The sequence below is a fragment of the Argopecten irradians genome, chromosome 2 (assembly GCF_041381155.1).
Source record: "Argopecten irradians isolate NY chromosome 2, Ai_NY, whole genome shotgun sequence".
NCBI classification, from domain to species: Eukaryota; Metazoa; Mollusca; class Bivalvia; order Pectinida; family Pectinidae; genus Argopecten; species Argopecten irradians.
Window position 1 is genome coordinate 24782423 of NC_091135.1, and position 12439 is coordinate 24794861.

The following is a 12439-nucleotide window of genomic DNA, read 5'->3' on the forward strand; positions in this document are numbered from 1 at the left end:
CCATCGAAGAACGCGAATAAGTGGTTGGCTTTCGGGTTATAATTGACTGACTGTTTGTGCTGTTTGACGTAAAGAGCTTATCATCGAAACCATTTATTTATTTACGAGTTTACATTTGCTTTCAAATAAAACTAATTTTTAAATTGCTTAAGCAGTCATTTTTTTGCCGCTACTTTATTTTTATTTTAAAATATATTTTCTTCTTAATCATGAGCGATAAACAGAACTTTTCATAAAATAGATTTTACGGGTTTCCAAATTACATTCAAACTTCAAATATTATTTAACATCCATATTTCTTTATATTATACCACTTATAAACGCCTTATACTATGTCCTGTATAAACACCCTGTATAGTTTAGTTGACTATAGCCATCCCTTTTAAAATACAAATATATATAATCTCCTTTGTATACTTTCCAAATTATATCTTATACCGTATGTTCCTTATGTTATTATATAGATGACACATTCAATTTGATAAGTAATTTAGTAGAAAACTTGTCTCGTATCCAGTTGTCTATTTATTTTCTTAACCATGTTTTGTCTTCATTGTGTGACATATATTATCGTCCTTGCTGATACTTTTCGGTATTGGAACACAACACTGCGATTACCTTTTGGTCTTGAGTATCAAGGATATGTTTTCTATCTATCGTGATAATTTTACATTTTGTGTGAAATTCAACACTAATGCACTATGACATGTGTGTATTTTTATTGATTTATTAATCGCATAAATTAATGACATTTGTGGTATGGATTAACATCAATAATGTCCCAAATCTCACTGGAAGTAGTGCGATTTAAGAAATTAAAAAAGGTTTGAAATGTTGTATTTTGATAAATTTTATATTACGTATACGATTAAATTCTCGCTTGATGCATTTAAACCTTATGGCCACTTTATGATAATAAAGTTTAAACCAATGAATTTTATCTAAAGCATTTCATCATTTAAAAAATGTTATCAAAAACCATAAATCAGTGCTTTATTAAACGAACTAGGCCATGGGCTAGGAGGGCCCCCCATGCATCCCCCCAAACCTCCGAACCAATATTTTTCTTAACCCTTATGACCCACTGATCACAAATCAAAATGCTAACATTGCATAAGTTGGGATGAACATCATCAATATGGCCACCATCTCGATTTCACTAAAAAGGGGGTCATGTGGGACCCTCCTAGCCCATGGCCTAGAATAGATTATAAAAGTAAAATGGTATATCAATCATTGTGAACTATAGGTGACAATGTATACATGTTGCCATGGTGATTTTAGGACCATTGGGTAGACCAGTTACGACGACCCGATCGAGGCCGGTGCGATCAGTATCGGCAGGCACAACTGTATCCAACACATGTGACGTAGGACCCACGTGCGCGAGGGGTTCAAACGGCAGTGTTGGCAATGGTAACCTGAATGTTGTCATTGCACGTGGTGTTGTGTTCTTAGTTTTGATTGTTTTCTTTTTTTTTGGAGATTTTAGGTATATATCAACCTGATAGCCTGCCTAATGTTTAAATGTTTAACCGAAAATTATGCCATATTCTATAATTCATATTTCAGGCAACTGGAGATAGCAAATGTTAAATTATTAATTAATTTTATGTCATTTAGAGATCATTTGAATAAAACACGATACGTATGTTGATGTAAGCAATGTTTCTAAGATGAATCAGAGCAAACTCTATCGGGACAGTGAGAGTAAACTTTAAAAACATATATGAATGCGTGCGTCAATACATAATGAAACTACATAGGGATATTATGCATGAAAGTGTAGCCAAGACAGCTCCTTGTGTTTTTTTTATTTTCTCTTTGTATATATTTCATGTACATTTCACATGCTACTATATTTAGTAATACAAAACCTGTTTTAAGGAATGTTGATCTTTTAGGCATTTTACAAAAGCATTAAATTGGTATATAGTTATTTTCATCAATGTTTTAATTTTTGCCTTTTCTTTTTCAAATCTAATTGTATTTAGCATGGATATGTAAAGCATATTTCGTAAATTGCAAATTCTAAAATTTATATTTACTATTTCGGACTGAAGTCAGTGAACCCATTTGTTTATATGAATATTTTCGTTGCCACTAGACCATGCATGGACCATCCGTGGATTGGAACCGGACAATTATTTTTAAGAATTGACGCTTTATAGTTAAAAGTAAAATGAACTTCTGACTAAATGATATCTTCACAAAATGGACAAGTTGTTTCGTTTGCAGGCATTGGCTTTTCAATGGCAAACTGCCACAACGCAACTTAGCTATAACGCTACGGTGACCTCTAGGCAAAATGCAGGAAACATAACTTTCAGTTTTAAATCTTTCTTAAAAGTTTCTTAAAATGTCCTAAGCTTAATTCCATTTATATTTCTATTATCATTCCATATTTACGTGAACCTTGTCTGCTCATACTTAAAAACACACTGCTTAATAGACTTCATAGCAGTAACAAGCCAACTGTAAATGTTGTAAACTACAAGTTAGAATAAAAATTCTGCTATTTTAACATATAAGACTAAGTGTAAATTCATGTACAAAAACAAAATACCTGGTTAGTTTATTTTAAAGTCTATAGTCAGGCAAAGGAAGGCTAAAGTCGGTAAAAATGGTGTAAACATATCCAATATAATTTCTTATGGAATAGAAAAAATAAAATTTCCAATCAAAATCGCTCTGCATGCGAAGAAATTAATTATATATTACAAGAATATAGAACTTTGCTAAAAGTTACATAGGGCCTTTCCATACTTTCAATATTCAAAACTGGACAACGTAAGCAGACCATTTAGACTGGTTTTTATTGCCCGACTATTCACTTTAACGTGGCGATACATATTTGTTTTATTGTCTTGTAATGTGAAATCTTATGAAATTTATATACAGGAAATTATGACTTCATTTCAGTTAATCAACTTTAGCTGCCAGGGAAATGACGTTTTAAGGTATTCTCTAATGTCGATATTGTGTTTCTCCACATCTGTTCCCTCGAGGAAGCCTTAACTACGGTTTACGTGTAACAAACTAATGAAATCGCCCTCATCTATTTCCCTTGACTTCCTGTTAATACTCGTCATATTTTTCAAAATTGTTTTAATTATTCCAGACAAAACAAGTAATTATTGTATGATAAGCAATAATAAACTTTTCATACCTTAATCGCATATTTTATAATTTGAATAAACTCGTCGTAAATTGTATGTATACTTGTTCAGCACGTACTGAAGTCGTCAAATCCATATTATATATCCACTTATTTGGGTTTTACTGATTTGGTTTAAATTGATAATGAACCGATTAATTAGATAATTTATTTATTTAGTTATTTAATAATTCTATTACTTTATTTAGTCTCACACTAATCCATTCATTTATGTAATAGCTTTATGTGTATGATCGATTGTGTTGTGTTGTGAATTAGTTATATGTTATAATACAAAGTATATTGTATGCTTTATCATAATGTATTCCTTTGCAGCATATGGACACGTGGAATTTTCATGGTAAAATTAAACGTTTTCAAAATATCAAATCAATTTTTTTTCTACAATATTTGTAATAATCTATTTGAGTAATATAATTGTTCATTTTATATTGTTTACTTGTTAATGACAAAAGTTTTTAGACTTAACATGTATGTTTGCAGTTACACAGAAAGCGATTATTACTATTACCAATTTCAAGATTAACTCGGTGGATTTCCTTCACCGGTCTGGAACGATTGTTATTTTATTGTTTGAAATATATTTCATGTTTCAAATGTAACGTTAATATTGATAACCGTATTCTGACTTTAGACAAATAATGAACGTAATGTATCAATCGTAATTTGTTATCATAATCCGATTTCTACCACAGACATAAATATTCTAAGCGTCAGATGTCTTTGATATAGTGATTCGTAAGTCAGGAAACAATTTTTGTATGTTGCAGACAAGAACAAAGAGAAACAACGCCAATCCATAGAATTAGAAACGCGGCGCCTCAACAGTGATAGAGACTCTGTATTCCTTCGTGATGATGGAACCCGAGGATGCATTTCTTAAAATAGTCCCTCCATTGTGTCATCAAACAGTCTGTTATAGTAACTTTGTCAAAATATCTGCTGACGTCATTGGAAAGGCCTCAGAATCCGCAATCACGAATAACTTTTTCATTAAATCGTCGGCCTTATCCTGCTGCATTACCTTTATACCTAATACACTTTGTGCAATTTGTTTCTGTGATATGATACATAAATATGATATATATATAATGTATGTTTTTCAGCTTATATAAGTCGATAGTACATATGATCCATGAAATGGACGTGTTTTACTCTTAAATGTTGTCTTTCATTTTCTGACAAATAACTATTCAATCAAGATATGAAATTAGTTTTACACATTTTACATCTATACAAATGTGCATTGTAGATGCACAATCCACTTTTTCTTTATCATCGGTACAATTATGATTAATCCTTCTTAAATCAAGTTTCCCAATAGTCTACAACGTCTGTCAAACAATGTTATTTTCAAAAACATTCTATTTGTTTTATCCTAACGTAATGTTTTAGATCTATCGGAATTTTTCTTGGGTCAAAATTTTCAATGTTTAAGATAAAAACGAGAAAAAATAATTTTTAATGTTTTAAATGTTGGCGATCTGAATATATCTAGCTATATATGAATCAACCATGTAGGCATTAAGTGTCTTACATTCTACCAGTAGTTTTATCTCGGGATGGTAGTAATTGGTTAGCCCAGCAGGTAGGGCATTAGAATTGTACCTGCTGCCCCTATTGCATGATCGTAAAAGGCGACTAAATTTAGGATCTTATCTTTTCTCTTCTTCCTAACTGACTTTATCCTTCCTAATGCCTCCCTTGGCACCGCCTCACTTTTGGCCTTTAGTTGAGCGTTCGCCCCTGTGAGGAAGGCTCTGGGTTCTGTCCCCTGGCCGAGACACACCAAAGTCTACAAAAGTGGTAGTTTCTGCTCCTGCTTAACGCTCAGCAAACAGGGAGCGGGACGACTGGTTCGCCCGTTGTCAGTATAATGTGACCGGGTGGAGTGTGTTGCTTGGTGTCTTCGGCGGCATGCTTCAGTGATATAGCACTATAAAAAGGGCAACAGTTCCACTATACAAGAAGACACAACACGAACATACTGCAGTCTCTCAAGACACGCACCTCGCACAACATACACGCAACACACCGCATACATGGGAGGCCGTCCTTACATGACCATAGCTGTTAATAGGACGTTAATTAGTCAAACAAACAAACAAAGTAATCTGTTTTTTTTAATGTATCCGAAGAATGTAGAGGTCTTTATACTAAGATATCGTGTTCCACAGTGAATACGATACATAACCAAATAAGGAAAAAAATTTAATCTCATTAACAAAAGGTTTGAAATCTCAAAATTCCAGCAAAATCTATCGAACAACGTCAATTGCTTTCTCGTTGTTTAAGTGTAACTGTTTCAGCTTTAATGCCACTGACTTATTTTCCTACTGAAAAGATATTCGATATATTGAATTGTAAATAAAGCAGGTGCTTACAATAGATAAACTAAAATGCTTTATCTTAATAATATACTTCCTTTGAATATATTTGAACTAACATTAGTCGTGCTTTATTTGCAATCCATATCGATGCATTATAAGCTTTGTCCGTGCGCCATATTCACAGAAATCACTGCACTCAAACGCTTCTATTGTTGCTTAGTGAAAACTTGCCCATAAGGTATATGTTAGTTGTTTAGATATTCCATCGGGGTATTATATGTGCAATATAATATCTGACAATTCGAATCCGCAGTATCTTAAAACATTTCTTACGGGAGGTGTGTGGTAGTGTCGTAATACATTTTTGAAGAGAGTGTGTTATATGTAAATGTCTTGTTGGGCAAATTATATTCTACGCCTTAACACTGGTTTTATGCCTTACCTCGATAATATAACCAATATAAGAAATAATTGTTAACTTATTGTTAATTTGCGGGCTCTATTATTTCAGAGGTGCATGCTTACAAACCAAATTGTCAATAGAATTAAGCAAATACCACCCACATGAAAAGTATTTTTACAGCTAATTGCATTTCATGTCATAATTCTAGTAGGGTTTGCATGGATACATAGATAAAAATCATTTTTTGTAAGGTTTATTAAGTCATGATTACCAGTTACGTCACAAAAGATACAATTATATATCTATGACATGGCCGTATAACATGGCTGAACGAGCCATTTATGTGATAAACGAAAATATAGCACACTTTCTTTAATACGTCCCGAGTTATCTCCCTTCGATAAAAAACATTTTCCTTGTCGCAATTTCATCAACCATTTCTAAGTATATCGCATGATCCATTTATCACTATTTGAATAATTTCAATAGGTGCATGATATGGTTTTCTGTTTTATGTAATGCATTTATCTTTTTTAAAGAGAGACATGGTTACAATATCGTGGCCTCAATAAAACATTATAATGTTATCTAAATTGTGTTGTATATGTATGTTCAATCATGGTAAACTCGTTTAAAACGTATATACGATGTATGAAATTGTCAATCCCGGTAATCATGTATACATTGCATTTTACAATATATAATTGCTTGTGTTGTGTGCTATATACTATATGAATATATCACTTATTGATTTAATAAAAACGAAGTAAACTAACTATTTCTTTACATTTTTATTATTGTGATACCTACTTTTGATATTATTTCACATCAAAACTAATTTATTGTGAAATGTATAGACAAAGTAATTTTAATAACTAGATGCTTGGAATCCTTGATAAATCAAAATATTGCAACATATTTCAAAAAATAAACTTTCTAAAAGATACCTAGTTCAACATTCAACTTGCGAAAAAGAAAAAAAATAATTAGCTTATTAATTTACGCACTTGTTTATAAAAACATCCTAATTACAAAATGAAGAATAGTTTTAACAATAACCGATATCTTAAAGTGAATAGTCGGGCAAAGAAAACCAGTCTAAATGCGTTCAGTGGCCTTCAAAAAGTTCTCACATATTAATTCGACGGTCAAGTTCTGCTTAGTTTCCCAGTTCTGACCATTAAAGTAAAGAAAAGTTGAAAGCATCGAAAGCGAGGCTGTGTGGAAATGTAACCACGGACATAGTGAGCCGGGAGGACGTTTTAGAATTCCCATACTTTAAATTAATTTCTTCGTACGCAGACAGATTTTGACGAGAGATTTTATTTTTCCATTTCATAAGAAATTATACTGGATACATTCACACCATTTTTACCGACTTTAGCCATTCTTGCCCGACTGTTCACTTTAAATATTGTTACATATTTCACAATATAGGAACCTTAAAATAAGATATCAGGAGATGACAGCATTCGTGTTTTGATTTACAAAATTGCGAAAATATAATAAAATAAATATAAACCCAATAACTTACGAACTTGCCTCTACCAGTAATACAATTATATATACGACCGATTGGTTTTGGTTTTCAAGTCGATCCAATATGGCTGTTCAAGCCACTATCATGAAAGATATTTTACATTTTATTTGTTATGATTCCCCTTCGAACACATTTCATTTTTTTCCTAATCAAATGGCACGAATGTTGCAATGTCAAATGACCGTTAAGGCCATTGTGTATCTTGTTTGACGTTATACTGTTGTACATCAATCGTTGCTTGCAAAACAAACCACTGGTTATTGAATTTGTATCGTTGTCGGAATCCTTTCTATTTGTAGCAGATATGATCGACTCGAAGTGCACAAATGCCTTTGACCAATGTTATGTCTTGTATTCCCTTTCGGTGAATTTGGTTGTAATGTTTTGATGTGAATGAGGCAGGAAGTAGTCAGATGACTCTGCCACTCCCACCATTTTTCTGATTTGTCATCAGTTTTTGCTGTGAGATTTCCTTTCAATCTCTAGAGTATAACAGCATGCTGTTGAATCGGAGATTCGGGCAGAACAATTACGTGATTACCAATTAATCGCGGCGTGTCTCGATGTCGTAATCAATATTAATATTAACGAGTAGTCAACGGTCCCATGTTCATGCTGCGGTGAAAAGGCCTCATTTGAGACAAACATCTAGTATGTGACAGAAAAATAATACTTCCCTAGTTTGTGGGTGTATGACAATGAAATAACGATCCGCGGGGGATTTCATAAATGCCAACTTCTTAGCAAGCCTTAGGTTGAACTTTCATGAATTACATCCTCAAAGTAGCACATAATTACATTAGTTTCTTGATAGGCTGGACACTGAAGTGAGACCATCAATACATGCGACTTCATTTGAAAACGATGTCATTAACTTAGACGTGAGTTTCAGTGAGGTAAAATGTAAAAAAAAACATTGTTTTCCAGATCCAATCCCAAATCACACATCTATTCAATATCACCAAACATGCCATTGGTCTATGGTAGTCTTCATAGGAAGTTATTCATGCTTTCTAAATAAACATATCTTTCCTCGATAAATATTTTGGGGAAAATACAGTCATCGAATAACGTTCATATAACGAAAAGAAAAACTATGTATCAATTTTGGTTTTGATAGCAACATGCTCTGTTTTAAACCAATAATCTGAGTTAGTGATATATAATAAAGTTTGTCATCTACAAAGAGACAAAAAGAGTAAGATCGGGTAACACGGTATTTTTATTTTTTTTTAAATTTAACACGGTATTTTTATTTTTTTTTAAATTTTTATTTTTTTATTTTTTTTATAGTTTCAAAATTTAACACGAACATTTACGGTATTTTTTTTCTTATAGTTCTTATTTTTCTACTTTTTTTATTTTCAGTCGGTTGGACTTATTATTTACGCAACCTTGCTCAGCACACATAGAGTTTTAAAAAATGTATTGAGATAAAAAAAAATCACTCTGAGATATCGGTCATCTTTTTAAGGCAATATGTATGTACGCGTACTTTTATAGTATATAACACTAGACCCGACAACCAAACTCAAAATAAACAGTACACTCATCTCTTACCGAATTATTGACGCAAACATTTCCAAGATGTGCCCAGACGAGCATCTTCAGTTCTCATTGCTTAATAGACAAAATATATACTCAGTACTCACCATAGAGGACAATATTGATGGTAATGAGGGAAATATTTCATTTCACATCCTCAAAACGTCGGAGAAAATTACTGATTTTATTAACGCATAACACAAGAATCAATAGGAGATAAAAATTACTTATTGTGTTTGCAAGCTTTTATTTCTCAAACAAAACCGAAATGACTGCAGACAATAATTGTATAATTTATAATAATGTTTCGTATTATGCAAGTCATAACTTAGTTATAAGAAATATAGTCCATTTGGAATAGTCACTTAGTGTATTTTCTAATCATGTTTCATGGCGGTGCCGGATGCACGAATGTTAAGAACATGTAAGATGGGGCTTCGATATCAATTCAGTTACGTAGTCGCCATCGCACGGTGCAGATCCAATGATATCAGCAAAGCTAGAATTGAGTTATGATGTCGATGGAAATGGAATCCATATAGTTTTGGCAGAATAACCTGAAAGTGCAAATAGATATAAGTCGAGTTTTCCTCTGGTAAACCTGATTAAATCTTATCAGGTATTTCTACAGTTTAACATGGATTTTGATGATTAATGATACAAATATCACTAAATGATGCATGTGAAAGGTATGGATATAAATCGGACATGACGTTAGTTATTTCTTTTACATCACCCTGTTAACAATAACGTAACTTTTACAAATATTGTCACCGGAAATTATTGTGTTTTTTTTTAAATTCCGTTGAAATGATGAATGTATCCTGGTATAGCACATCTAGTATCAATATGCTATTCAGTTTTTATGTACGTGGGTTATGAACTCATTTATTTAGATGATTACTTGTGCATTTCTAAGCATGTTTCAGAGTGGAACATGATCTTACAAATACTCGGTAAAACTATAATGATGTCCAGTCAAATTGTTATGGTACAACTAGGTTGAGGATGGTATTCATTTTAGATCAGATCCCTACAACATAGCATTGTTGAAAATAAAATGGCGATCGTATGTAACGGGACACACATGTGTAAATATCTTCCGAAACATTAAAAACTTATATCATTCCATACATTAAGGTTAATATTCAGTCTCATTCTGAACTGATAAATCATTCCATCAGTCAATAAGTAGGGAAAATGCATGACAATAATTCACTTTTGAATGAAGATTACTGATAATGACATGAGAATACATGACATCTTTTGATGTCATGGGAAAACGGTTAGTAGCCAAAGCGTGAAGTAGAACCGTCATCACTGTCGTCTGCTGTCAACTAGATCATCGATAACGGGTCTACGTGCTTCCACAATTGTCTGGAGGATTCAAATGAGACATATGTAGAGAAATAAGATAGCTTTACACAATAACTAATATAGATATTCCCATCGCCAGGATTTTACGTGACTCTTCGCTTATGTAAAAGGTAAATTATCATGGGTCCCCGAGGATGAGGGTTTCCGGAAGACTACTGAAATAATAATTCTATTCCAAATTTCACGTTTGAATGACTCTCTTTCTTGTATCACGTGCGTTAATTCTTTGATCACGAAGAGGGTCCACCGGGAATAATTAATACAGACTGTAGGCACATGACATCAAACGCAACACTGATGTGGACGTTGGGAGATAATCTAATTGTAGAGACGGCTTGATGTCACTTACAATATTATTCCCTCAAGTAGAATCAGTACCGGGTCACTGACTCCACATAAAGGTAACTACTGTAAAAAGAGAACGCTGAACCTGTTCTGTTAATTCCTCAATTCTAAGTACGTGTGTTTAGTTAAATTATTGTTCATAACAACAGAGTTGATATTATATTCAGTTAAACGGTGTTACTCACTTTAATTCAGCTCAACAATTCAAAAAGGATTGTTTATTTTACATGTTTTATGTGAAACTCCGTAATGTTAAGACATTTTTGTTTGTTTGTTTGTTTGATTAATTAACGTCCTATTAACAGCTATGGTCATGTAAGGACGGCCTCCCATGTATGCGGGTGTGTTGCGTGTATGTTGTGCGAGGTGCGTGTTTTTGGAGACTGCTGTATATTCATGTTGTGTCTTCTTGTATAGTGGAACTGTTGCCCTTTTTAAAGTGCTATATCACTGAAGCATGCCGCCGAAGACACCAAGCAACACACCCCACCCGGTCACATTATACTGACAACGGGCGAACCAGTCGTCCCACTCCCTGTATGCTGAGCGCCAAGCAAGAGTAGAAACTACCACTTTTATAGACTTTGGTGTGTCTCGGCCAGGGGACAGAACCCATAGCCTTCCTCACAGGGGCGAACGCTCAACCCAAGGCCAAAAGTTAGGCGGTGCCAAGGGAGGCATTAGGAAAGATAAAGTCAGTTAGGAAGAAGAGAAAAGATAAGATCCTAAATTTAGTCGCCTTTTACGATCATGCAATAGGGGCAGCAGGTACAATTCTAACGCCCTACCTGCAGGGTCAAATGTTAAGACAAAAGTAGTGATAAATGGAAAATAACATACTATTAAAACTGCTAAAGGTAAAACACTATTACATTCAAATGAAGTATACTTTTATATATACAAAATAAAAAGACATGTACTGCTAGGAAACAAATAGCTAAAATCTTAACCAGAAAAATATAAACATTGCCATACTTTAAAATAGGTATACTAGATATTCCTAATTGATTTGAACATAAGTCTTGGTGAATATGAAACCTCAGTTTTTATATTTGTTTTTGTTTTGTAAGATATGTTAGCGCATTCACCCCTGAAATATCATAATAAACTGGTCTAGTATGTTGTTTAGAAGAGTCTAGACGTGTCTGCAAGGGGAATGAGGTAAGTTATATGTAACAATTTGTTTTAAATATTATACATGTATCTTTAAAATTACCTCAGTATTATATTGACTAGAGATTAACCTTGATGCTTTTAATAACACTAGGATATAAATGTATCATCTAATGTTATGCTTAAATAATGTATACGTCTCTTTTACATACGATTCCATTGCTCAATGCAAATCTTAAATAAATAAAAATCAAATCCACTTTAAATGTTTCGTTCATGACAAGTAATCAATTAAATTTATGTACCGACAAATGCGGTGTCGGCTTGACAGAACAGTGTAAGGGAAATTACATGCTAATAAATTCTCGTAATGAATTCGGTGGTGGATAGCTTACATAGACAATACATGTGGGAACCACGTTACATGTCATCTGCGTTATTAGTAGTACATACATGAGTTCCTCTGGTCTAAGTTACGGTCAATATTTCTCCGTGAAATTCGTCTGTAGTAAGGGATAGCAGCCTTTATCACGCTCCGTGTGCATTTAGTTAAAAACACGTGTTTCCAAATCATGATTAAAGTAGTGCTTTACCGGGGAGATACCATC

At 33.3% G+C, this 12439-nt stretch overlaps 1 protein-coding gene across 9 annotated transcripts in view; it reads left to right on the forward strand.

Annotated features, from left to right (window-relative positions):
• LOC138314899 (melatonin receptor type 1B-B-like) overlaps nucleotides 1-6686 on the forward strand; it is a 41859-nt gene extending 35173 nt beyond the window's left edge. For 5 of the 9 annotated variants that reach the window (XM_069255516.1, XM_069255517.1, XM_069255513.1 and 2 more), the window contains 2 exons: nucleotides 1285-1416; nucleotides 3949-6686. In XM_069255516.1, coding sequence (XP_069111617.1) covers nucleotides 1285-1416; nucleotides 3949-4061 — 245 coding nt within the window. In that variant the 3' untranslated portion in view covers nucleotides 4062-6686. Of the gene's footprint in view, nucleotides 1-1284; nucleotides 1417-2922; nucleotides 2961-3493; nucleotides 3519-3948 lie in introns of all 9 variants that reach the window. The other 4 variants (XM_069255522.1, XM_069255521.1, XM_069255519.1 and 1 more) reach the window with 3 other exon arrangements.
• Nucleotides 6687-12439: the final 5753 nt, after the last annotated feature.